The following is a 26,854-nucleotide window of genomic DNA, read 5'->3' as shown; positions in this document are numbered from 1 at the left end:
TCCAGAGATGGTAGTGTTCCCGTTTACCAGCAGTCAAAGGTAAAAAATTAAATATGCTCTGCAAGCCGTAATATGCCTCAAATCTGCTATGAAAAATATTCCACCATCTATTCCATGATCTGGCACCAATAACCATTGTTAAAAGGAGACACTTCAGAAAGATTATCCTGGTGTTGAAAAACAATGGCAGAAAATACGGCTGGGGTTTTCCAGTCTGCCTAATCATCGACAAACCATTCTCAATGTTAGACATCCGGGAAGTGTTCCTCTCCAGACTACTGGATGCCTGCAACTTGATGACAGAACTAGACAAACTAACCACCAGTATTAAAAGAACCTTACTGGATAATTCTCACCAATCAGCAAAAGGACTGCACAGAGCAAATCCCCTTAATGCCGACTGGATACCTGCTGTGGATTTCAAGCTCTCTCTAGACAGTTACACAACTCAGATATCTGTAGATGCCTAGGCCTTTGTCAATGGACTTTGGGACACATCCATCAGTCACACTAGTTCCCACACAATGTTAATGCGACTCTTAAACTGTTTTATCAAGTTTTTGTGTCCTTGTTCTCTGTCTCTCTCTATATACACTGAATTAAGATGTTCACTTTATTGGATGTAATAGTGACTCCATTCACTATTGTTACAACCAATCACCTAGCCCCTTTCTAAACACTCCCACCCCATAATGTTCTCCATCACCTCCTCTCCAGGGCTACAAAGATGTATTTATGTCTCTTTATCAAGATATCCGTATAGTTTACAAAATCTAATCCTACCCAAATTCCCACTCCCCTTTTCTGGTCAGAACAACACCATCTGATCAATCAGTAGTTCAATAACTATATAATCCTTAACATACCAAAATACATATGTCAGTGTAAAACTTAAGTCCCTTGACTTTAAGTGAATTAAGTCCCCAGAAAAAAGATACCTAGCTCTAAACACATTGCAAAACTTAAAAGAAGTCATTATTTTAACACTGAAAACACAGTTCAGATCTCTTATGCTTATTATAAAGTACATACAATCTTCTCCTCAAATTGCCAAAAACAAAACAAAGTAGCAATACTGATCAGCAGCTTGAAAAGTTCCATACTGAGAAATATATTGAGGAAAGATACATCATCACCATATGCAAACTTGGAAAATGCAACAAAACATTAGTAAACAACATAATCATCTTTTATCTTTTTGTTTTTCTAGGAAGAAACTTTATCACTTTTAATTAAAATCCCAACCGCACATCCTATCCAGGCTCTAAGGCTCTACATAATCATGTGAATGAATCATGTCTATGTCATACTTGGAGAATGAATCATTGAACAAAAGATTGTATTCTTCTGCAACATAACCCCATCCTTGCTCCAGAACTGATATGATCTTTTAAGACTGCCACACATCGCAGCTAATCAAATCTGTAAACCACATTATATCCCTTAACCACTGGCATTTAAAAGCAGCACCTCAGTTGTATTTTGGATGCTGCTTGCTCCATTTCTATGTGCTCAAAGCATGCTACTTCACTTGGTAATGCAATGTGTACATACCAACTAGGGGTTAAACAGGAGTGGCTACACCAGAGTTATGCTGTATCTTTTCTATTCATATCAATGTCCCACACATGTAGAAACTGAAGTGAAATAAATAGGTCATTAAAATGAATGCAGCTGCACAGCATTTGCAATTGTTTTTTTTCTACATCAAGAAACTAAAATAATTTTGGTTGATGTGTAATCAAATAGGTGGCCCCAGGGAGTCTCTTCACAAGCAACATCATGAAAAACCACTTGTAATTGGCTGAGCGGCTAAGGGAAATCGTATAAATTTAGTTAAGTCATTGTGTAGTGGGACTCTTAGCAGAGCAGTTTGTATTATATATTTTGTTTTTCCTATAGATTACAATTTAAGAAGATTTCTAAAGGCTTCATGAAGATGATTGGATTACAAATCAAGAACATTTACTACTTTGAAAGAATATTTCCCATGGATTATAATAATTATACCCATTAGATTACAAAAAAGAATATTTACTGTTGATTACAAATTAAAAATAAATCCCACTGGATTACAAATAAGATATTTATTGTGTATTCTAAAGAAAAATTCCCTTGGATTACAAAGACAATATTTTTGGATTAAAAATGAGAAACATTTCTCTTGAATTACAAAACACATAAACAACTTTTTAAAGTCAAAGAGAAGCAAAATGTTATCTTCTCTGGAAATTCCTTCCATTGGGTTAAGGGCAGAGTGGCTCAAGATCTTCAACTGCTAGAACCTCTTCACGAGATGCTCACCTTTAGGAGCCCTCTTTCCAAAGAACTAATGATGTTCCACAGTACTCCCAGGATTTAAGCTTGGTTAGTAGCAGTTGTTGATCCAGCACTTGTTCGCTGGAATGAACATAACACGGTAGGAGGTTCTGAGCAACCAGGATATTGTTGGCAGAACTCAGTGTCAGACAGGCAGGGATCAGGATTAGAGAAGACAGCAGAATACTTTAAACAAGACAGGGTTCAGGGCAGGTAGAAAAATAAGAGCAAATCCGTTTTTCAAAGCGAATCAGGAGTGGAGAAGACAGCAGAATCCTTAGAACAATCCGAGTCAAAGCACCAATCAGAAACTGCAGAATAATTAGCTGCATGGGTGTGGTAAGTAATAGCACAGCTGCCAGACTGGGAGCTTAAGAGAAGCTTGTTGCTATTTATCTAGCAACCAGCTTCATCAGTGTACTGCAGGATTGATCCTATACATGGTTGCAGCTGTAATGCACAGCGGACAGATCAGACAACCAGGAGAGATGCTATTTCTTAATACTTTGGATGCAGAAAAGCCATTCAAGAATATCCATTACAAACTTTGCAAAGGTTTGAATTTAAAGTTAAATTATTTATTGTCATCAATATGTTTTACCATAATATTCAGCTGTAGTCAATACTAATTGCCTTCCATCTTCCTCCTTTAATCCACACAACTGCACCAGACAGTTCTTTCAGTCCCCTGAAGATCCTATTATCTACCGAACCTATTGCTGCCAAAATGAGGGCAATCCTAACACACGTGGGGTAAACATTACACCTCCTTTCTACAAAATCTAATTTTTCGCTGAAGAAGTTTTTTTTACCATGCAGCCCAATGTTAAAGTTCCTATCAATTTGCTGACATGAACACCATTGTTCTGTGTTTTCATGTATCATAATGTAAGCTAGCAAATCAGTTGGTAGCAGACTAAGACAGTGAACTATGAGGACCTATCATAATCAACATCAACATTTATTTATATAGCGCCAGCAAATTCCGTAGCGCTTTACAATTGGGTCCTATCTTTGTACACCGACACCACCAATTACCAGAACAAAGACAAAAAGTAGAGAAGACTCTTTGAAGTAGGCCACACGGGCTTCATGATTTTCTTGAACTGTATTAACCAGATGATGTCTAAACATATTCTCTCTGAGACTGGGAATTGGCCAAGTAGGGTAGGTTCTGCTGTGTGGGCATGTACATGGAAGTGACCATTTGCACAGACACCAGTGGGAGGTTTCAGGAGTAATGTATAGAAGGCTTTTCACATATATGGTATGCTAACTAGTACTTGTACACTAAGCAATGTATTCATCTTACAATATATCTGACTGACACTATATTAATATAATATAATCCTGTTTCATTGTACTCCCAACTGCATTAGTATCAACACTATCAAAACCTTGATACCTGTAAGATAATTTTTCTATCATTTTCTCACCAAAGCCTGCATTGTTTACCAATTGGTGGATGAGAAAGGAATACTTTAGAACTTGTTAACATACCTTGTGTTGCACTTTGTATCACATTATTCATATATGTTACAAGTAGGGATGTGCACCGGCCACTTTGTTTTGGATTCGGATTTGCTTGAGGTTTTGGGTTCGGATTTGTTTCGCAAAACACCTGACGAAAGGTTTTGGTTCGGATTTAAAGTTTTGGATTCGGATTTAGTTTAAAAAAAACATAAAAAGTGTTAAAATCAAGTTTTTTGGTTTATTTTCACTCCTACGCTATTATTAACCTCAATAACATTCAATAACAATCATTTCCACTAATTCCCAGTCTATTCTGAACACCTCACACCTCACAATATTGTTTTTAGTCCAAAACGTTTCACCGAGGTAGCTTTCTGGACTGCATAGTGTAGTGGTCCCGGTACACAATTTGGTACCGGGGCCACAATACCTCCGCCTTCAAATGGTCTGAATTCCACTGCACAGCTGCCTGCTCCTACATCCTCTGCAGCATATACAGGGTGTAGTTCGAGCGTGTCAATACCTCTTGTTTTTGACGATGACAGGTCATTTTCATTCATTTATGATTTGGCAGCAACAGTCAACGTTGTTTAATATCTAATACGCCTCTATCTGGACTGCATAGTGGAGTGGCCCCGGTACCCAATTTGGTACCGGGGCCACAATACCTCCTCCAACTTTCAAGTGTAGTGTTTATAATTTATAAAAACTACAGTAGTTATAGCATGTCAATAACTCTTGTTTTAGACGACCATGGTACAGAGCATTCATCATTGAGATCCCATCAAGTATGTGAAAGACAGACAGGGTCGAAGTGTTATTTGTTGACTTTGTAAACAAAAAAACTGTCCCTGTTGCAAATATTCATGCAATGAAGAGTGACTTTTTCATTTAAAGGCTCAAGCTTTCAAGTGTAGTGTTTATAACTTATAAACACTACAGTAGTTCAAGAACGTCAATACCTCTTGTTTTTTAATTATGACAGGGCATTTTACTTTTGGTTTAATTTGTTGAATTTGTTTTAATTTTGTTTTACTTTGTGCTCATGGCAAACGACTGTTGAATGGTCACATAATGGCAAAAAAAGAGTTGCAAGATGGAATTGTCCTCCCACCCACCCTTATGTTGTTGAAATAGGACATGCACACTTTAACAAACCAATCATTTCAGCGACAGGGCCTACCAAACAACTGTGGCTGAAATGATTGGTTTGTTTGGGCCCCCACACCAAAAAAGCTATTCATCTCTCCCTGTACAAACTAAACAGGCTCTACTGAGGCAAGATGTTGCCCTTATCCTTAACCTCTGATTCCTCTCCCCCTACAGTGTGTACTTCCTTCTCCTCACACATTATCAATTCGTCCCCGCTGGACTCCACAACCACAGGTCCCTCTGTACTATCTGGAGGGCAGTGCTGTACTTGATTGAGGAAGTGATAAATCATTTTTATGAACATCATTTTTTCAACGTTCTGAGGAAGCAACCTCCTTCGCCGCTCACTGACCAGGTTCCCCGCTGCACTAAAAACTCTTTCCGAGTACACACTGGAGGGGGGATAACTCAGGTAAAATAGAGCCAGTTTGTACAGGGGCTTCCAAACTGGCTTTTTTTTCCTGCCAGTAACAATATGGACTGTCTGACATGTCTATTTGGATGGTGTCAGCAAAATAATCCTCCACCATTTTTTCCATTGTGACAGCATCTAATGCAGCAACAGTAGACATGTCTGCAATGGTTGGCAGGTCCTTCAGTCCGGATGTTATCAGCATCCCCCCAGCGGGTCTTTTAGGAAAACTGAGCTTTTTCCTCGCAGCCACAGATGTGGAAGAAAATGAGGGTAGAGCTGTTGGCATGTCACGGCCCTCGTTAGAGGACAATCTCCTGACCAACAGGTCTTTGCAGTGCTGCAGACTTGTGTCCGCCGGAAACAGAGACAAAACATACGCTTTAAACCAAGGATCGAGAACGGTGGCCAGAATGTATACCTCTGACTTTAAAATAGTGACCCCCCCTCGGATCCTGGCAAAGCGTACGAAGGGCTTCATCCACAAGAGCTACATGCTTGGTGGAATCGCAATGGTTTACCAGCTCCTCCCTCACTTTCTCCAGCTGCTTCTGCAACAGCCTGATCAGGGGAATCACCTGACTCAAGCTGGCAGTGTCGTAACTGACTTCTCGTGTGGCAAGTTCAAACGGCTGGAGAACCTTGCACAACACGGAAATCAGTCTCCACTGCGCATCCCCACTCCTTTGCCTATGTCGTAGGTGGCGGTGTAGGCCTGAATGGCCTTTTGCTGCTCCTCCATCCTCTGCAGCATATAGAGGGTGGAGTTCCAGCGCGTCACAACCTCTTGTTTGAGGTGATGGCAGGGCAGGTTCAGGCTTTTTTGATGTGCCTCGAGCCTGCGGTAGGCACTGGTAGAATGCCGAAAGTGTCCAGCAATTTTGCAGCCACCGCAAGCATCTCCTGCACACCCCTGTCACTCTTGAGGTAATGCTGCACCACCAAATTAACGGTGTGGGCAAAACATGGGACGTGCTGGAAATTGCCCATATGCAATGCCCGCACAATGTTACTGGCGTTGTCTGACACCACAAATCCCCAGGACAGTCTAAGTGGGGTAAGCCACTGCAAAATAATTTCCCTCATTTTCTCTAATAGGTTGTCAGCATTGTGCCTCTTATTAAAGCCTGTAATACACAATGTTGCCTGCCTTGGCACGAGCAGACGTTGTGTAGATGCTGCTACTGATGCAGCTGCTGCTGTTGCTGCGGAAGGGGATGCATCTACCCAGTGGGCTGTCACAGTCATATAGTCCTTCGTTTGCCCAGAACCACTTGTCCACATGTCCGTGGTTAAGTGGACAGTGGGTACAACCGCATTTTTAAGAGCACTGAGGACACTTGCTCATGCTTCTCTGTACATCTTTGGTATCGCCTGCCTAGTGAAGTGGAATCTCGACGGGATTTGGTACCGGGGACACAATACCTCCATCAACCCTCTAAATCCCACTCCACTGATGGCGGACACCGGGCGCACATCTAACACCAACATAGCAGTTACAGCCGCAGATATACGCTTTGCAATAGGTTGACTACGATCGTATTTTGTGGTCATGGCAAACGACTGTTGGACGGTCAATTGTTTTGTGAAAGACGTAGCGGTCTTACGACTTCCCCTCTGGGAAGATGACCGACTAACAGCAGCAGTGGCAGTAGTAGGCGTACCGCTGCAGGATTCCTCGGATGAATCCCGTATAGAAGAGGACTCAGTCTGGCTGGTGACATGGCCTGCAGTACTAAATCTGATGGAGATCGTGGAGGAAGTTGACGAAGAGGGTGTTAGTAGTGTGTATCCAACAGGACCAAGGGATTTAGGTGTCCCTGTACTGATGACGGTCCTAGGCCCAGTTCCTGAACTAACCACTGAACTATGAAGGTTATTCAGGTGACGTATAAGGGAGGATGTCCCTAGGTGGGCAAGATCCTTACCCCTGATTATTTGAGCTTTACATAAGCTACATATGGCCATACATTGGTTGTCCGGATTTGGATAAAAATAACTCCAGACCGAAGAGGTGCATTTTTTGGTCTTCTGACCAGGCATGACGATGGGCTTTTTCATCCCATGGACATCAGCTGTTTCCCCCCCTGGTGCCTCATTTACAATAACCACATCACCATCCTCATCATCAAGTTCTTCCACAGCGCCAGCTACATCAATAGCCTCCTCCCGGTGTACAACATTGACACCTTGATTATCCAAATCTGGATCTACACTGTGGGTGATCCTTCCAACATATGCAGAGGGTGTGCTGCAAATGGTGGATGGAGTCACCTCTTCCCGTACAGTGATGGGAAGGTCAGGCTTCACAACCACCAACACCCTTGGACTCGCCTTGGGGATTTGTGATCTCATCTGTTTAGAAGGCAGAGTTCTTTGCTGTCTTGTTGTTGTTGCTGACAGCATAACTCTCTTATATTTTTTGTAGGGGGGGGGGGCTTAGATCCTTGGGTGAAGCTGGACCACTAGTCATGAACATGGGCCAGGGCCTAAGCCGTTCCTTGCCACTACGTGTCGTAAATGGCATATTGCCAACTTTACGTTTCTCCTCAGATGATTTTAAGTTTCTCTTTTTGCTACTTTTTGAGAACTTGGGCTTTTTGGATTTTACATGCCCTGTACTACGAGATTGGGCATCGGGCTTGCTAGACGACGTTGATGGCATTTCATTGTCTATGTCATGACTAGTGGCAGCAGCTTCAGCATTAGGAGGAAGTGGGTCTTGATCTTCCCCTGCTTTATCCTCCAAATTTTTGTTTTCCATTATATGTAGCACAAGAGAGCGTACCCCTAAGCCACACACACTCGGCAAAGCCTTTAAAAATTATATGCGGCACAGGAGAGTACCACTGGACTTATACTGCTGAATCAGTGAACTTTGTAATATAGCAGTACCACTGGACTTATACTGCTGAATCAGTGAACTTTGTAATATAGCAGTACCACTGGAATTATACTGCTGAATCAGTGAACTTTGTAATATAGCAGTACCAATGGACTTATACTACAGAATCAGTGAACTTTGTAATATTGCAGTACCACTGGACTTATACTGCTGAATCAGTGAACTTTGTAATATAGCAGTACCACTGGACTTATACTGCTGAATCAGTGAACTTTGTAATATTGCAGTACCACTGGACTAATACTGCTGAATCAGTGAACTTTGTAATATAGCAGTACCAATGGACTTATACTGCAGAATCAGTGAACTTTGTAATATAGCAGTACCAATGGACTTATACTGCAGAATCAGTGAACTTTGTAATATTGCAGTACCAATGGACTTATACTGCAGAATTGTTTTTGGATATTTTTTTTTAATTTCTTTTTTTTATAATTTATTTTTTTTATTTTTTTTATAACTTTTTTAAAAAAAATTTATAACTTGGGAATAATGGGGAAATAACAATGCCCTTAGAAGGACAGAGCACAGGACACAGCACCACTGGACTGAACAGGACACAGCACAGGACCCAGCAGCACCACTGAACTCAGAAGGACAGAGCACAGGACACAGCACCACTGGACTGAGCAGAACACAGCACAGCACAGCACAGCACGAGATATAGCAGGACAGAGGACCACCTAACACAACCTCCCTCTACCCTGATCAATGCTCGAGTGAAGATGGCGGCGGCTAGCGGGGAATTTATAGAATACGAGTATTGCGAGATCCGACAGCGGGATTATGATGCAGAGCCTCGGTTTCAGTTTTGCAATTGGCGGGAATACCCGGATCTGTCTCGGATCCGGCTCGGATCGGCAACGTTCGGGTGGGCTCGGATTTCAGATATCCGAGCCCGCTCATCTCTAGTAACAAGCTCTTCAGAACAGTGTCCTCTATACTAACACTCTCATTTTACTTGTTGCTCTCTATATTATGCAAAAATACATTATTGTACTGTTCGCTCCCATGCTCCAAAAAGTGGTAGGTTACTCGGCTAATAACTAAATTAGCATGATGTATGTTTATGTGCCTGGGTTGGGGAAATTAGTTTGCAATACCCACTTTAGCAGGTGCTAACGTATCTGAATAAGGTAACCTCACTGTATAGTGCTGCAGGGTATTTTTGCTAAATAAATCTGAATAAATTAAACTAATAATAATTCAGCATTTTTCAAAATGGGCCATTACTTCCCATTAGTAAGTTATGGGTTTTGGGTTTTATTATTGATAAGCAACAATTACCAACTGAAATTTAAAAACAGATATATTAGTAAGCATAAGACACAAATAATATAGATTATTTCTAACTAAAACCAGCTATTTTAGCGTACAATATTGTATTGTATATAATATATCTTCTATGACTGAGCATTTGTGCTAAGATACAATAGGGAAAGAAAACACAAAGTGGAAAAAACTGGCATATTTGTCGTGAGAGCAAGCTGGCACCAGCAGTGCTCCCCTCTAGGAAAAGCTATTCACAGTTGTTCTAAAAAAGGTTTGGTTGCCATGGGTACTGATGTAACAGAGAATTGAAACGGAATAGAAAGCTTTTTATGGAGCATGGATCACATTTTTTCACAGCCACTTTATGTTACCTCAATTTGCAATTAACCTGCTGACTTTTAATTTTTCTTTTATCCTTCCCCGTTTCATGCATATAGAATATACAATCCTAGTATATTTATGCTGTAAGGCATTCAAGAAAAATCATACCAACAAACTGGATAGAAGTCAGATGACTTGGATGTGCTGCTTATGTGGTGTGTACACATTTTTTTTAAAATTTCGATTACTGCTCATTTTAATTGTAGGATAAGTACAGACGTCCATGAGTTGAATATACAAAAGCAATTAACGGGTCAGGGATTACAGGATAGTTTACAGAAATGAAGTTTGTAAGTTAATATACTGCCGGTGAGTTTGTGAACATCCACACTAAATATGTGCCTATATGCTCCTAAAAGGTATTGGTACCTATTTATTACTTTATTATTTAAACTTTACTATTTATTATCATTTCACCCACATTTAAAGCAAACTGGTGAGTGGGCAGAGTCAAAGTTACATGCACAATGGAATAATGGAATCCTAGGTAATAAATTATATATATATATATATATATATATATATATATATATATATATATATATATATATATATTTATTTATTTTTTTACACACATACACACTATAAAGACAAAAGTATTTGGCCACACCTGTTAATTATTTAATTGAGGTTTCAATCAGACCAGTTGCCAGAGATGTATAAAATCAGCCAAGTGTGTCTGAGTTTGACAGGCAGTAAAACTCAGATAGACTTGGCTGCTGCTGGACTCCCTCCTGCCTGCTATACATTAGCCTGGATAGACTAAGTATTATTCTTTCTTTAGATTACACTGTACTTGCTATAAAAGAGGAGATGGAAAGATAAATCAAGCGATTTGAGATTCGATTACTACTACAGATAAGTGATTTTTATTTATTATCTGGTACGCACAATCACATCCACGGGGTGTTTTGGTGTTGGTTATTATACTGAAACAATATTACACTATTGCTGCTTTCCATATGTATCTTGTATATGGTGTGGAGGCTTGGACAGTATCCAGGTGCAGCCTGTGAAGCACACAACTTTTACACACCTTATCAAAGAATCTATTTGGTACGTATATCCAATATCACCTTTTTTGGCTAAAAGTTCCAGAAATATTACACTATCAGGCCCTTTGCTTTCCTTTTATACTTTAGAATATCTTTACCGGACCAAAAATCTGGATGATTGCAACACAAGTGCCGCTTGTACATAAGAAGTGTTTGGGTGAAACTTATGAACTATATTGGGACTAAATCTCAATTTAGCGCCATTTATGTATATATATATATATATATATATATATATATATATATATATATATATATATATACACACACATATACATATATACATATATAGACACACACATATATATATATATATGTAAAAATGAAGTACATCCTCTTTCAAATCTGTGTTTTTACATATCAATACATGATTAAGAATCATCTAGTCTTCACCAAGTCCTGCAATTTGATAAATCCAATCTTGCGACAAGAGACACAACAGATTTTACCTTGTCTTTATTTATTCTTTCAACAAACAAATAAGTCTCCTACATCCTTTTGGATGAAACATGGCCCTCTCCTCTTTACAATAATACATTAATTAATTGATGTTTGAGGGCATTTGTGTATGCACAACTCAATTGGGGTTGAGATCTGCACTTTGACTTGGTCATTCCAAAACCTTGATAAACCATTTGATAAAAATGGTTTAGGGAATCCAGGGGTAAGTTTATCACTAAAATCTAATCATCAGATTTAAAAGAAAGCCATTTTGGAAAAACAGGTGAGCATATGGGATCACAAGAGATGCAGGTCCTCCAGGTAGAATGTATGTGCATGTGCCTACTTTTTTGTGTGATGAGAAATTTTAAAATGTTACAAGTAACTTTTTATCACACTCTCCTTCTAGCCACGCAGGAGAAATCTTACCCCATTATATACACTGAACTAACTACAGAACTGGCCATGCAATGATGCATGGACAATTCAGAATCTGTTTGTATGTTCATCACCAGGGAGTGAGGATTGGAATGTGTGTATAGGAACAGAGGGAGGTTCAGACACGTAGGGGTAAGTAGAATAATTGTATTCTTGTAAACAAGGTTAGAGAGGCATATTAATAATGCTGAAATAATCACTAATGTCAGTTTTTTACATTAGTTGCTAATGATGAAATAATAATTTCAGAGAATTGTGTTTCTGATGACAAACTCTACTCCCCTTATTCTTCTGTATGATACAAAGTCATGATAAGGAGGCAAAAGTTTATACGGCTCCAAAACAAAGACTGTACACCACACACAATGGGCTGTTTACTCTTGAAGAAATAGATTGCAAAATGCTACAAACTATACACACTGCATTGCTTACTAGTCTAATGTACTTTATTTATTGACCTTAGCTAAGAGAAAATCGCTGCTCTGCTATTATGGCCACTGTTAGCTATAGCCCCCCACTTGAGTAACAGTATATAATGTGCTACATTTTAGTAGCTGGCAGGAACCCCTATTTCAGCTGGTGCCTCCAACTAGTTGCTGAGTCTACAACTCACAGCTTAACCTCTATTTTGTTATCAGGAGTGACTGATTTCACACATATGGGTACAATTTGTGACAAAACTGACAGAGGCCAGAAGATTTAAATCAAACAAGGCAGTCAGAGAAATGGAAAAGATCAAAAGAGCAGGTAATAAAACAAGTCAAAAAAATTCAAGATCAAGAGCAGCAAATAGTTAGAAAATCAGAGGTCAGAAAGAAAGAAAAAGTGACACCATATGGCACAGAACCCAAAGTTACCGACAGGAGGAAGGAACAGGGACAAAAGTCACACCCATAGACACAAGACTATAGGACAGGCGCCAAGGCCTGAAACAGAGGAGATGTGTCTAGAGACACAAACAGTTAGCAAGCATAACTTTGGGCAGGACCTAGGTTCACTGCCACAATGAACAATCAGTGTTTGGGGAAGGTTTTTTTTATGCAGAGCTGATGCTAGGAAAATTCCATGAATAAGCTGCTTTTACTAAAGGAAGAGCAATGAGGGGCACAACTGTACACAGACACAGAACTCAGCAACTCACATCAATAGCAGAGGTCAGAGAGACTTACTGATTGTAATCCTAGGATGAAATCCCTATAGGCTCTAACATTAAGTAATAGTAGGAGTCCAACAGTTGGAGCTCCAACTGCTGGGGATACATTTACAAATAGAAAAAGAAAGATTTATCCATGAAACTATTATCTAAAATGTGTTTATTTTTAACTGAACAGTTAATAGTACATAACAGCTGCTTTGTGATAACCCAGACACATATGTAAGTAATGAATTCAAGATTGAGGATCAGGATACATGCATGACATGTTGTATTTTACAAAGCATATTGCTGGCTCGTTCTCTGATAAACCTGATAGTTTTTATAATGATTGTTTTACAAATTAGTGCTTTTATAACTCTGTCAAGTTTAAAGCTAAAATACTTTTGACACTGGTAATGAAGTGTCAGCTTCTATTCATCTGTGTCAGATTTATTTTACTGTCCAGATTCCTCAGTGAACTTTTTAGTTTTGTTTTAAATTAGCCATGTGTTAAGTTTACTATACTATTTACTATATATAAAGTCTTGTTTGACAGCCTCGGATGGACCAGAAGTAGAAAATTAGGTGATGTTATACGACATTAGAGAGAAGCAATGCACAATAAGTAATGCACTATAATTACTTAGGCAATTTTCATTAACTATATGTAGTATTCATACATACATTAGATAACAGTGTTAAAATAACAGATATGACTTATAATTATGCAACATGACAATGTCACTAATTATGACAGTCCTTCTTTAAAAAGTAAATCTACTTCCTTTTATAAAGGGAAGCAGCACATTTCTTGACATAATGCATAGCGCCCACCAGTTCACATTATGGAAAGACTGCCTAATTTTACGTGATCTTGTTTATGTGGGCATGGTTCAGGTAGATCTTGGTGTTGTTTGGGTAGATTTGGGCATTTTTTGGGCGAATCATGGGAGAGGCTTATTTGTGTCCCGATGTTGCTTTTTAAAATGTTGGGAGGTGTGATAACATAAGTAGTAGTAAAGTTAGTTTTATAAAGCATTATAATCACAGGAGAAGACTATCCAGACCCTACTGGGAGATTTACCAACTGTCTTCCAGAGCGTTATGGGGCCTCTAGCGGCAGGGTGGGCTGGTCCAGTCCCAAATGCAATGATCTGGGTCGGGGGGGGGGCTGGCAAATTTTAGCCCGGGGGGCAAAACTCCACTTAGAGGCCTATTTTAAAGAAAGAAAAATGCAGGAGGCCCAGTGACCCAGCCCAAGGTAGCTCACAATGGGACCGGCCCAGGGGGCAGATGCCTCCCAGCCCAGCCTGCCCCTGTCACGCACTGTTTGTTGCTTTACAGAGGCAGCTCACGGCCATTTACACAGATAGCCCTGCCTATTGGTGTGTGCTTGTAAGTCTCCATCCCAAACTCTGCTTGCCCTCTATTCTGCTACTCTCCTTCCACCCAACAGTAGTCACTGCATGGTCCCAGCACAAGCAAAAAGGCAGAATACAGAATTTAATGTACGTAGCTTTCCCTTTGTCTCAAATTTTGTATGAGAACCTTTCTCTCTGTCTCCCCTGAGAGTGTGCCTCTACTTCCACCTTTGTGTGTGCGCCTCTGACCCCCCTTTGTGTGTGTGCACCTCTGTCCTTCACTTTGCGTGTGTTCCCTCCTTTCTGTGTGCACTTCTGTCCCCTCCCCCCCTTGTGCGTGTGCATTTCTGTGTCCAATTTTGTATGTGTACCAGCTTCTCGTCAGCAGTCTCTTTCTCTCTGCCAGTGCCCCTAACTGCTGTCTCTGTCTCCAAACTATAGGCACCTTTCCCTTTATTCCCCCCCTTTTTTTCTCCCATCTTTTGCCCCCACAACCCATTTGTGCCACATCTTCCCTCCCCTCATCTTCCACTTCCCAGATATTCACACCATTCCTACCTCCACTTCTGCTGGAGTTGATGTGGCAGCTAGAACTGGTGCTGGTGGCTGCCGACCACAAGTAATGTGGACAAATAGACCATGTTCAATGCACATGACTGAACCGAAGGATGGCAGGTAAAACCAATTTTCTGATTTTAATAACTTTTTATGAGTGTCTCAATAGTAATAGATTTTGCATGCACTGGGGGCTGATTTATTACAGGGTGAATACCCCAGCCTATGGAAAGATTGCCTTTGCATCTAGATGCCTATTTAGTAAGTATCTTGGCAGTATTTGTACCACTGTAATACCTGTACTGTTATCTCCGTCTCAGGTGTTGTCCCAGCTTAACACTGTTGCGGCTATGGCAAAAGGTGTGCTAACCCTGCCCAGTTTGTGTTGGCCCTGCCTACAGTTGTTTTGGTCCTGCCTACATAAGGCCACTTTCCCCAAAAAATTCAGGGCCACTTTAAGTTGCCAATGTGCCCTTGATTCCGCAGCACCTAAAACGTCCATAGTTATATATAACTGATAACTGCAGGAACTGAAAATGCCTGCAGGGTAATGTGAATCCAATGTATTGTACTTCTTATGTTCTTCTGACATTCTTTGATAGTTATTTATATGACAATCCTCCCAGCTGTCTGAAAATGTTGGGAAGTATGTCCTGCTCACCATTCTAAGGCTTCTCCTGCAGAAGCTCTAGGTAATCCCCAGGGAATGTGGTACAATGTATTGTGAATATCCCTTAATCTTTATGTGTGCGCCAAAAAACAATTTGCACTGGGAAAAGGTGGAGTGGTATGATGTAGAAAAACAACTTAGTTTTTGTTTCCCAAGGGTGTCCTCTTGTCTGCCTGTAGTAAAGTCATGAAACTACTGGCCTGTATTCTTACAAAGTATAGCTAAAATTAACTAAAATTTTAAGTTATCCTTCATTCACGTGGGTGTATTAGGAGTTAAAACCCAGTCTAAGCTCTATTTTGCCCAACCCAGCAGTGAATGGAACACAATAAAAGTTTGAAAAATGCATAATACAACAGTAGTGCCTCCAGTTGTATTATTATAAATTAGATGTGTCTTCATGGCAAAAAAAAAAAAAAAAAGGTGACTCCACAATTAATACTTACCTATAATCTTTTTTCCATCTTGCTCTGGTGTAATTCCATTGAAATATAGAAAACTTTGAGTAGATAAAAAAAACCCCATAGAACATAAGGACCACTCCTAAGGAGCACCCGATGCACAACAAGTTAAGCTCTGGTGAACCTGTCAAGATAATGGCCAGGCAGCCAATCAAGTGCAATCTCTTACACTGCTCAACCAATCACGTATATCCTATTAGGTAGAAAAACAGTGTGGGCACTACAATAATAATAATATTTAAACAGGGGTCACAAGATTTATATTACTACTATTTAGGCGACGCCAATTGTTATTATATTTATACAGGGGTAACAATATTTATTTTAGTACTAATGGAGGCACTATGAATATTATTATGTTTAAACAGTAGGCACAAGGTTTATTTTATTATTAATGGGAGCACTAGTCGTTAATTACCCTGGTACCCACCAGCCAGGTGTACCATCTGCAGGAGATCAATTGTTTGTATGAGTCCCTTTAGCGGGCCAGGTCCAATGCAAACAGGTAATAAAAAACACTACACTTTAGTAAATTCCACCCTAGATATGTTTAAGGAGCAGAAACCTACATGAAAAGATCTATGTTTTCATAAATGATACTTTAAATAAGTATTCATAGCATAGCTACCTTGTTGTCACGAAAGTTAAGAGCAGCCTATATGTATATATCGACACTATTTATTATGTATTCATTAAATGCAAAGTGCTTTGTTCCTAAGCGCATTCTCCACAATGGGTAACAAGAATGCAGAATAGCTACGTCAGCTTTATAAACAACACAATTCTGATTTATGCAGCTAGAAAAACATCAAAGAACATTCTGCATTTATTGAATAAGCAGCACAGGAAATGTTTTCTAGTTTTAAAAACAGCTCTGTGAAGATATGCTGCAGCTAAAAAGCATTTTTAATATAGTGTGATAAAGGACAGAATGGGAACTGTGCTCTTTATATTTAAGTTTTAGAACAAACCACAATTCATCTCATAAAATAGTAACTGTTTTGGATAAGTTTTCAAATGAAATATTGCCTTGGATACTCTATTCCCCACTGTTGGTGTTTATATCTGAGCCGCCTTCCTCATCTTAATGGAAATCACAACATTGTTCTTTCAGACTCTTAAAAAGGAGTCAACATTTTATATCTCCACATAGGCAATCATAATTTACCTATTGTATAATTAATTTGTAGCAATAACTCACCTGATTTACAGGGTGTTCTTTCAAGTCCTGGTCTGGGTCCACTCCAACTCTGTTTGGAGACAAAGAACCTACTTAGGCTTGCATTGGAATTGTGTAGTATATCATTTATGCATTGCATATACATTTTGCAGTATATAACATTGTTCCAGGAGAATATACACACACACACACACACACACACACACACACACACACACACACACACACAAACGATGCTAAATGTGAAATTAATAAAAAATTAAAAATAAACAAGAATTTAATATCATCCAAGTGGCTTATGTAAACATGAAATACTTTAATAATAACATTGAAAACACAAACATTTAAATGAAATCCACATAAATAATAAAAAAAACACAATGAGCATATGCTTTAGCGGGGTTAAGAGAAATGTCTCTCTACGTGCAACACAGTTATATATACACACAAGTGGTAAGAGCAATGACACCATACACTCACACATTAAAATCACATTTCAATGATAGCATATATTATGGTATAACAGACTTAACTATACCAAATAATTTCAACTGGATGAAAACACAGCAAAACACTTAGAAGATTCTCTTGTATATATGCACTATGGTTTTGATTCTGGGTCCAAGAAGTGTAAAAAGGCAGAGTGTAAATTAGGTACCTTGCTTATAATATGTGGCCATCTAACTTATACAGCTTAGCCATGAGCAATGGTTGTCAGTCTTTTGCAGTAGGAGCCAATCATTTATAGAAGTCCCCTCCTTTTCCTCTGCTATCACTGTGAACTAACGCGTTTCAACTTTATGTTATGTATTCATAATCAATATACATACTGTACATAAACACCCTCTTCGGGTTTTCATTCCTCCTCTAATTGATTCATTAATAATCCTGTATATTAATTCTACAATTAGATGCATAAATTATTAAAATAAATTCATCAATTAGTATAAATCAATAAGCACATCAAAAGCCAATTCTTTGAAACTCTTATACACAGTTAAAACACTAAATCTGTAAACTTATAAGTTAACAGACACAATGTTTCAATTAAACACAGGTCGCGCCAGACAACACCATATGATATAGCTAATAATTAAATAAATTTAACCTACTTGTATAATAACTAAATGAAATAATAATGCAGAAAAAACATATACTTAACAATAAATGCAACATATAGCACTGCTAGATCACGATAATCTAGTCTCTGGTGATCCAGTTTCCAGTATGAGTCAATGTACTGCAGCAGTCACTTGATAAAAAACAAGCAATGATTTCAAAACGTCCCAAAATAAAATTTACTATAGTATATATATTATCCTAATCTCAAATGTTAAAAGTGATATAAATATGAGCAGATCTGACGAAGACCACCCACAAGTAAATAAAAAAAAATAATACAATTCCAGGGTATTCTAACAAACACTAAGAGACAGAGGGCCATGTAAGTCCTACATTCACACACAGCAAATAGAATAATATTAAGTAATCATACCTTATTTTTATATTTATTTACACACTACTGGGAGGTACATTATTACATTATACATAACAGTGATGAGGTTATTGGGTTATAATCAAACCCTCTATGGATTATTGTCAAAAATATAGTAAAGCATTCACCATATAATGATAATTAATCTTTATTCAGATGCTGAGAATAGAGCAAAAATATAAATTCTAACACATCGCTTATATGTTCAAATTATGTAGTCATACAATTCTCAAACAGCAGATAATTAATCTGAACAGCAGCAAACAGAGATGAAATACTACTAAATGTTAACTCCCAGGCCTAGACTACTGTTATTATTGGCAGTTCCTGGAGAACAGAATAGTGCTGTCAAAATATATATTTTTATAAATAAATCGATAAAGAAAATACTATAGGGTGCAAAAAACAAATCAATACTGTGCTCCCAATCATGAAGAAACCCAAATCTATATTAAATTCATACAAAGCAAAAAAATCTAGACAAATCTAATACATTATTAAATGCACAACATAAATGACACTAGGTGCACAAAGGCACCAACTATATGAATAATAATTCTCCCTAGTTAATAGACACATTGCTTGAGAGGCATTTATAAAAAATAAATAACTACGCAAAACTGTTGAATTCCATGGTCTCACTGAGGCTTCACAGATGTATAAATTGATGTCTAAACATCTAGAGGGCCTCTCTGAGTCCTTCCTCATTGTGTATATTTGATGTGCATGACTCCCGTGACCGTTAAACCTACTGGACTGAAGTAGCAAAAAAATAATAATTTGTAGACACATGTTGTGCATTAATTTTATTAATAAAATTAAGTCTATGCTCAATAAAGTGCAACTTTAAAGTTCTTGTCTAAGTATAGGAGTATAGAAGGACACAATAAAAGGTAGTGTAACATAAAAATCACTTCCAACACTCTATTCTAAATAATCTCACATATAGTGCAGGCAGATCTATTACTACCAAATCTCCTTGGACCTGATTCATCAAGACACGTACACTGAGCGCAACATGCGTTTATTATTAAATGCGCGTATTTAGGCTTTGCGTAATCCTCAAAAAGGCACAGATCTTAAGATATGTGTGCTGCTGAAAAAGGTTGTATGTCTGCTGTATGTCTACTACACAAGATGCTGCAGCATACATCCAATACCTATGTGGATTATAAATTCGCTAAAGAACGCACAGAAGAAAAAAACCTGAATTAATGTCATGTCACCTGCTAATAATATAGGCATTAATTATAAAACAGTTATAAATAAAAAATGTGTTTTTATTTTAACGATTTTATTTCCCCATGAAATACATTAAAATGCTGTCTATTAAGTATAAAATAAACTGTCATCACTACTGGTCAGACTAGCCCTGTAGCTGGAGCAAGAAATAGTGCAGAAAAACAAGTAACTTTGAGATGGCCAGAGCTGATTTCGGACCTGGCTGTGTGCACTTGAGTTTGGCATGCTCTTACTGTACACTGACTACGGAAAAACACACCTTCCATGATGCCACTTCCCTGCACTGTCCACTCCCCTAAATCAAAAGTAGCAAGCTTCCTTTGCGTTAGAAGACGGAACGGACAGGGCTGCATTTACAGCCATATTGTTACACATTGCACCAGCTAATCTGCATTCTGGTCCCTGTTCTTAACTGCTTCCCTTTGTTCTCAGTCCCTGCATTCACTTGCTGGTCTGAACTAAGCATGTGCACACCTGGGTGTAAATGTATCAAGCTGAGAGTTTTGTGGCGGGTTTGAAAAGTGGAGATGTTGCCTAAAGCAAATAATCAGATTCTAGCTATCATCTTGTAGAATGTATTAAATAAATGATAGCTGGAATCTGATTGGTATTTCAAACCTGCTGTTAAACTCTCAGCTTGATACATTTAACCCCTGGTCTTTTCAAGACTTCCTGCATTCTCTTGATTGGCTAATTGCCTGTCAGCTCTGTTTATTTAAAGCTCCTGCTTCTCTACCAAGTTGCCAAATCTTCAGGTCTCCATACCTGTTAGGACGCTGTTCTCTCTGGCTCCTATCTGCACATAGGTATCCCGTGTCACCTGTTTCACAATCAAGACCTGTGGTATTATTGCTAGAACCTCGTGCCTCATCATCGGTCCCGTTCTCAAGCTTTTTGCTTTTCAGCGATCTCCGTGCATCAGTTCTCTGCAGTTCACCACCTCTCAGTTGGTATCCTGTGTTACCTGTTCCACGATCAAGACCTGCGGTATTGTTGTAGGTACCTCGTGTCTCAATCAGTCCTGTTCTCAGCTATTCACTTTCTAAAGACCTCAGCGCTTCGGATCACAGCCGTTCAGCTAAACTACTGCCTTGATCGTCCAGGAGTCCTGCTCCACTCCCCACGGTTCCATCTCACCCTGCTCTAATCCCCGACCTGCGGCTAGAGAGCAGCTACGTCCATATTCCCTTGCGGGGATCCCTGGTGAATACCTCTCTACCGTTAGACTAAGGTAAGTCTTTCTAGGGCAGGGCTTCGAGGTCTATTCCAAACTCAGACTCACTCTTCTGGGCATGCGAAGAGTGATTTTGTGTACGATAAGATCAAAATCAGCAGACACATGCCTTAATGAATCAGGATCTGTGAGGCTTAGAGGGGAACCAAATGATGGACTCATTAGTTTGTTTATTGTCAAACAGCTGGGTGCCAACATATTTAAATTAATTTCTCTTTTGAAACTTATGCTTGGTTTATCTGCGATTACAGGGCCCTCTTAACAACGTTTTGGGCCCCCCGGCAAAGCCATGCACCGGGGCCCCTATATATATATATATTAAAAAAAAGTGATTATATATATGGGCGCTGCAGCCCAGGGGGCCCGTCAGAGGCAGTGCAAGAAAAGAAAAAAAAAACCTGAAAAAAAAAAAAAGATGAAAATACTTACCTCTCGGTCAGCTGGCGATCCGGCTCCCTCCCTGGTCTCCTCCTTCGTCGCGCTCCGCAATGGATGTCGGGCGGGTGTGATGACATCACTCCCGACATGCGCTAAGTGCACCGCACGGGGGAGGAGAGACCCGGATCGCCAGCTGACCGCAAGGTAAGTATTTTCATCTTTTTTTTTTTTTTCAGGTTTTTTTTTTTTTTCTTGCACTGCCTCTGACGGGCCCTCCTGGGCTGCTGGGCCCCCGGGCACCTGCCTATTGTGCCCAATGGGAAAGACGGCCCTGTGCGATTATAGCTCTCAATATCGGATACTCTTTCATATAAAACAAATTATTTTTATATATTGAGGCTTGGTATATTTGGAAACAAAGGGGATCAACTTATAAGATGAGAACTTAGGTACATCTTTGTTTTTGGACTCAATTAGACACTGTCCATCTAAGGTCTTACCATATTTATAGGCTTCTTGTACCATCTCATTAGGATAAACTCTATCTACAAATATCTATCTCATAAGCGCTGCTTTTTTTTCCAAATGTGCTTTTGCTTCAGTCTAGTTATCTGGCCTTTGGGTATCTGGTTGATCCAAGGCCTAGGGTAACTGCTACAAAAATGTAGATAATTGTTAGTCTGCAGGTTTACATTAGAACAATATTTGGAATAAACAATATTGGTGCACTGTACATTTTAAGCGTGCGACAGAAGTGCTAATGTGAGGACCCCGTCCCAAATAAACAAATCATCTATGTAGAGGACCAAGTTGATCCCACACAAATTCCCTTTCAAATTTGACCATGAATAAGTTTGCAAACCTCAGAGAGGTGCCCATGGCTGTCCCAAGTGTCTGTAATAAAAATTGTTATCAAACAAAAAATTGTTTTGAGTAAGAATAAAAGTGATAGAATTCTTAATAAAATCATGGTGCCAAGCTGAGATTCCACTGCCTAATAACAAACAATTATTCACTGCCGACGCCCCAGTGTTATGCGAGATATGTTGTTAAAGGGCTTGCAGAGCAAGTGTGGGAAACCCATATGTATGTTTCCATGTAATACAATTAGAGAAAAGACCTGTCAGAACTATATTGCATACCTGCTATTGTTGGCGCAACTCAGAGGAAGGTGCGGAATCTAACGTGCCCAAGGTATTCACTAGGAACTCCCGCAAGGAAGTATGGACTCCGCTGCAGGGACACGCAGGTTGCGGTCCTTCCACGAGTCAACAGCGAGATACAAGGAGGTGTCAGACAGGTAACGCTCTGGTAGTGAGAGGTACACAAGGATATCCAGAAGAATGATGAGACAAGCCGGGTCGATAACGTTCAGGTAGCACAGTACAAAGGGAGAATCCAAATAGCGGTGGTAAAACGGTCCGGGTCAAAAGGTCACTGGCAGAACAAGGAAGGTCAGGAACAATGCAGAAAACTAGCAACACACACTAACGCTGGAGGCAGGAAGACCTGATACTCTGGCACAGGTGTCATGACAGGAAGTGCCTTATAAAGCCCAGGGGACCAATAGAATTGTAATGGGCGGCAGCGCTGTGTTTAGCTGCCGCCGCGCTGTTCAATAGTGTCCCGTTGCCTAGCAACGGGACGCGCATGCGAAGACAGCTGCGCCGGGCGGCCGGGACTTCCTGGGAACCAGACACGCGGGACAGTGACGTAGGCAGCTGTCCCGAGGAGACAGCGGGATGGCGCCTGACAAGACCCTCGGGAAAGGTTAGTTGGGGACAGCCTCCTAGCCTGTTATTCGTGTCAGGAGGGACAGTTCAACTGTGTCCTACGTGGTTTATGATTCCAACCCTTTGATTATATATTATATTTTATAATTTATTTATATAGCACAAGCTGTACAGAGAAAATGTAGTTATTCACATCAGTCCATGTCCCATTGAAGTTTACTATCTAAATTCCCTTCCATACACCCAGATTAGAGTCCATTTTGTTAGAAGCCAATTAACCTACCAGAATATTTTTGGACTGTGGGTGTAAACCGGTGCACCTGGAGAGAATCCACGCAAACAGCGAGGGCCCTGGTCAGAATCAAACTCATGACCCGAGAGCTGTGAGGCAACAGTGCTAACCACTGTGCTACCCTGGAAAAGAAGATGATTTCTTTGGAATTAGGTGATTAATAAAGTGGTGAACGAAGTAATGGGTAAGCATTTATATAAAATGATTTTTTACAGTGTGTCACTAAACTAGTCCTATAGGATTCTTCACAGTCTGATTTCACACACCATGGAGCCGCAGAGTGTTCGCCAGGGACCCCTGCAAGGAGGTTTGGACTTTGCAGCTTCAGACTCACAGGTTGCGGTTCGCCTGATGGGTACCAGGCGAAACCGACAGGAGAAATGATAAAATTCAGGCTACCAGGATTAGTTTAGAAGCGTATGACAATTGAAGAAATACAGAAACGAGATGCCAAGATAGCAGGATGAGCTTACAAGTATATGACGCTGGATTCCTGGAGCAAATGAAGAGATGCAGACACAGGATGCCAGGATACCAGGATTAGCTTAGAAGCATATGACACTGAATACCAGGAGCAAATGAAGACATACAGATAAAAAATGCCAAAATACCAGGATTACCTTAGAAGCATATGACATGGGTTACCAGGAGCAATTGAAGAGATAGAGATATAGGATGCCAGGATTAGCTTAGAAACATATGATGCTGGATTCCAGGAGCAAATGAAGAGATGCAGATACAGAATGCCAGGAGCAATTGAAGAAATACAGAAACAGGATACCAAGATACCAGGATTATCTTAGAAGCATATGACACTGGATTCCAGGAGCAAATGAAGAGATACAGAGATACAGATACAGGATGTCAGGATAAGCTTAGAAGCATATGACACCAGATACAGAGACAAGAAGCCAGGACACAAGGATACAGAAGCACAGGGAGCCAAACAATCCAGCAACTATTCTGGTCACAGGTCATGACGATCTGGCCCTGTATGGAGGATCCAGGTACCTTAAATATAATTAATCAGCCTATAGCTGAAAATAAAAGGACATCAAAGATGGATCTGTGCATGCGCAGATCGGAATCCAAGATGGCGCCCATCATTGGAGGAGATGTCGGGGAACCCGACAGAGGAGACCAGGTAAGCAAACGAGAGGGTCTGGGGTGTGACAGTGTGTGTGTGTGTTTGGCTTTTCTTTACATAATATTTTTATGTGTCACTAGAGGTCCCAGCATGCCATGCCAGGACATGCTGGTGCTTGTACATCATGCTCTGGCATCCATGGCTATGCTGGCACTAGTAGTATACCCGAGCAGTTTATGGCTGCCAGGGCTTGCTGGGACCAATACTGCCACATGTAAAAATACTTTATTGTTATTAACATATTATTGCCCCAACACCTAGCAACCAGGGTGTCAGGATACCGGGTTCATAAAAAGCACTTTTGACACTTAGATTAACTATTTTGCCCATACACAGCCTTATCTGCTAACCGAGGACACACAGGACTCTTCTAGATGCAGAATCACTTAAATTATTGGAAAGGTACAAGTGTAATTTATTTTATCGAAAAAATAGATACATGTTTATACAATCAATATCAGGTACGGGCTTGTGGACACAACACCAGCTAAGACTGACACAGCCAGAGAACGGTGGTGCGAAGTCTAAGTTACTAACGGTATTCACCAGAGCCTGCCCCAAAGCAGGATGGATTTGGATGTGTATTATAACCATGTCACAGTTCACCAAAAATGCCCTTAGTGTGTTGGGCAGGGTAGTACAGGTAAATAGCTCTGAAAGACATGAACGAGCCGGTCCAATAACAGGAAACAAGGAATAAACAGGATAACATGCGCAGAACAACAAATCGTATACTCTGGCAGGGAGTGACAGAGAAAGCAGGTTTAAATACTGTTTGGGCAATCAACTTTCCAGCTCTTTGATGTCAAAGAAGAAGCTAAAATGCAGCAAATTACTTTAATTATCAAAAGGATGTTGATTAATTGATGTGCACTAGTGATTAATGATATTGATCATAGACAAGTGCTCCACAATAGATAGGAGCATAGAAGAAAACGAGTGTATTATAACAATATTTTGTATGAATGATAGAGCCAGATAGACAATACAAAACTTTCACATTGTCATCTAAGAAAAATATTCTTACTCACAATAATTTTTTTCTTAAGTAACTCTCATTTAGAGAAAGGACAAGTACACAAAACACATAAAACAATTGGCATGCATTAAAAAAAATCACCAGCCTCACGCAATTGTTTGCAATTGCAAAAGTCACTTTATCATTTAAGGATTGGGCACCTACTACATGTGAAACAACTGACTTGCTCCCACCACCATAAAAAAAAGTTTAATTTATGGTGGTGGGAGCAAGTCAGTTAGAAAATGATAGGTGTTGTCCACCTGTATTGTTTCCATAAACTACCACCGTACTACCTATCTGAGGGTGCTCTTTACATTACCTAGAAGCATAAAGACATAACACAGTCTTAATGCTAATATTTATCCTATTAAATGGGAAATGCCTTGTGCATTAGCCTTTATATACAAAATAAGAAGAGATACTGAGAATTACACTCAGTGTTATATATAGAAAAGTGACCCTAAGCAATTTCCACAAGTACAAAATAAACGTTACTGAGAATTACATCGTCTTTTCTGCTGCTTTGAGTTATATTCACTGGCAGCAACTTTTGTTGGGTGCATACCCTTATAGCACAAGTACCATTGTAAACAACAAAATGACAGTGACATTTCATAGTAATATGGTCACTTATTATGGTAACGATGTGCTTATCTGTCACTAGGAATATATCTTTTGTGAGGCTAGGCCACACTGAATAATATACATGGCTGTATCTTCTAATACATTACTGGCAATGTGTAAACTGCACCTACATTTCTGACAAACCTAAGTTGTAGTTTTGAACCTGAACCCATACTTTCTGTACAGATACCCATTAAACTGCACACTGCTGATTCACTTCTTCACGCACAAAACCTCTCAATGTATATTCTTAACTCGAATACTTTTAGTGAAATAATGACACGGACAGCTTCTGAATTTAGTTAAATAGTGTTACGAGCCGCGGCAGTGCCCAGCCGCCGCGACTCACTCACCCGCGTCCCGGCCGTCGCCATGGCGACCGGGACGTCATTTCCGGCCATAACCCGGCCGTTGCCGGGGCAACCAGCAGACGCTTCAGAGCTGCGTCCCGGCAATAGGAGGAAGCCGGGCGCAGCGA

At 39.8% G+C, this 26,854-nt stretch overlaps 1 protein-coding gene across 3 annotated transcripts in view; it reads right to left on the bottom strand.

The window, feature by feature from the left end:
• Positions 1-26,854, bottom strand: part of SLC9A9 (solute carrier family 9 member A9) — a 650,964-nt gene that overhangs the window by 146,758 nt on the left and 477,352 nt on the right. For all 3 annotated transcript variants that reach the window (XM_075201923.1, XM_075201922.1, XM_075201924.1), the window contains exon 13: positions 17,232-17,280. In XM_075201923.1, coding sequence (XP_075058024.1) covers positions 17,232-17,280 — 49 coding nt within the window. The remainder of the gene's footprint in view (positions 1-17,231; positions 17,281-26,854) is intronic.

The sequence above is a fragment of the Mixophyes fleayi genome, chromosome 3 (assembly GCF_038048845.1).
Source record: "Mixophyes fleayi isolate aMixFle1 chromosome 3, aMixFle1.hap1, whole genome shotgun sequence".
Taxonomy (NCBI): domain Eukaryota; kingdom Metazoa; phylum Chordata; class Amphibia; order Anura; family Limnodynastidae; genus Mixophyes; species Mixophyes fleayi.
Note: the sequence above shows the minus strand (reverse complement) of the source record. Positions and strands in the feature narration are given on the sequence as shown.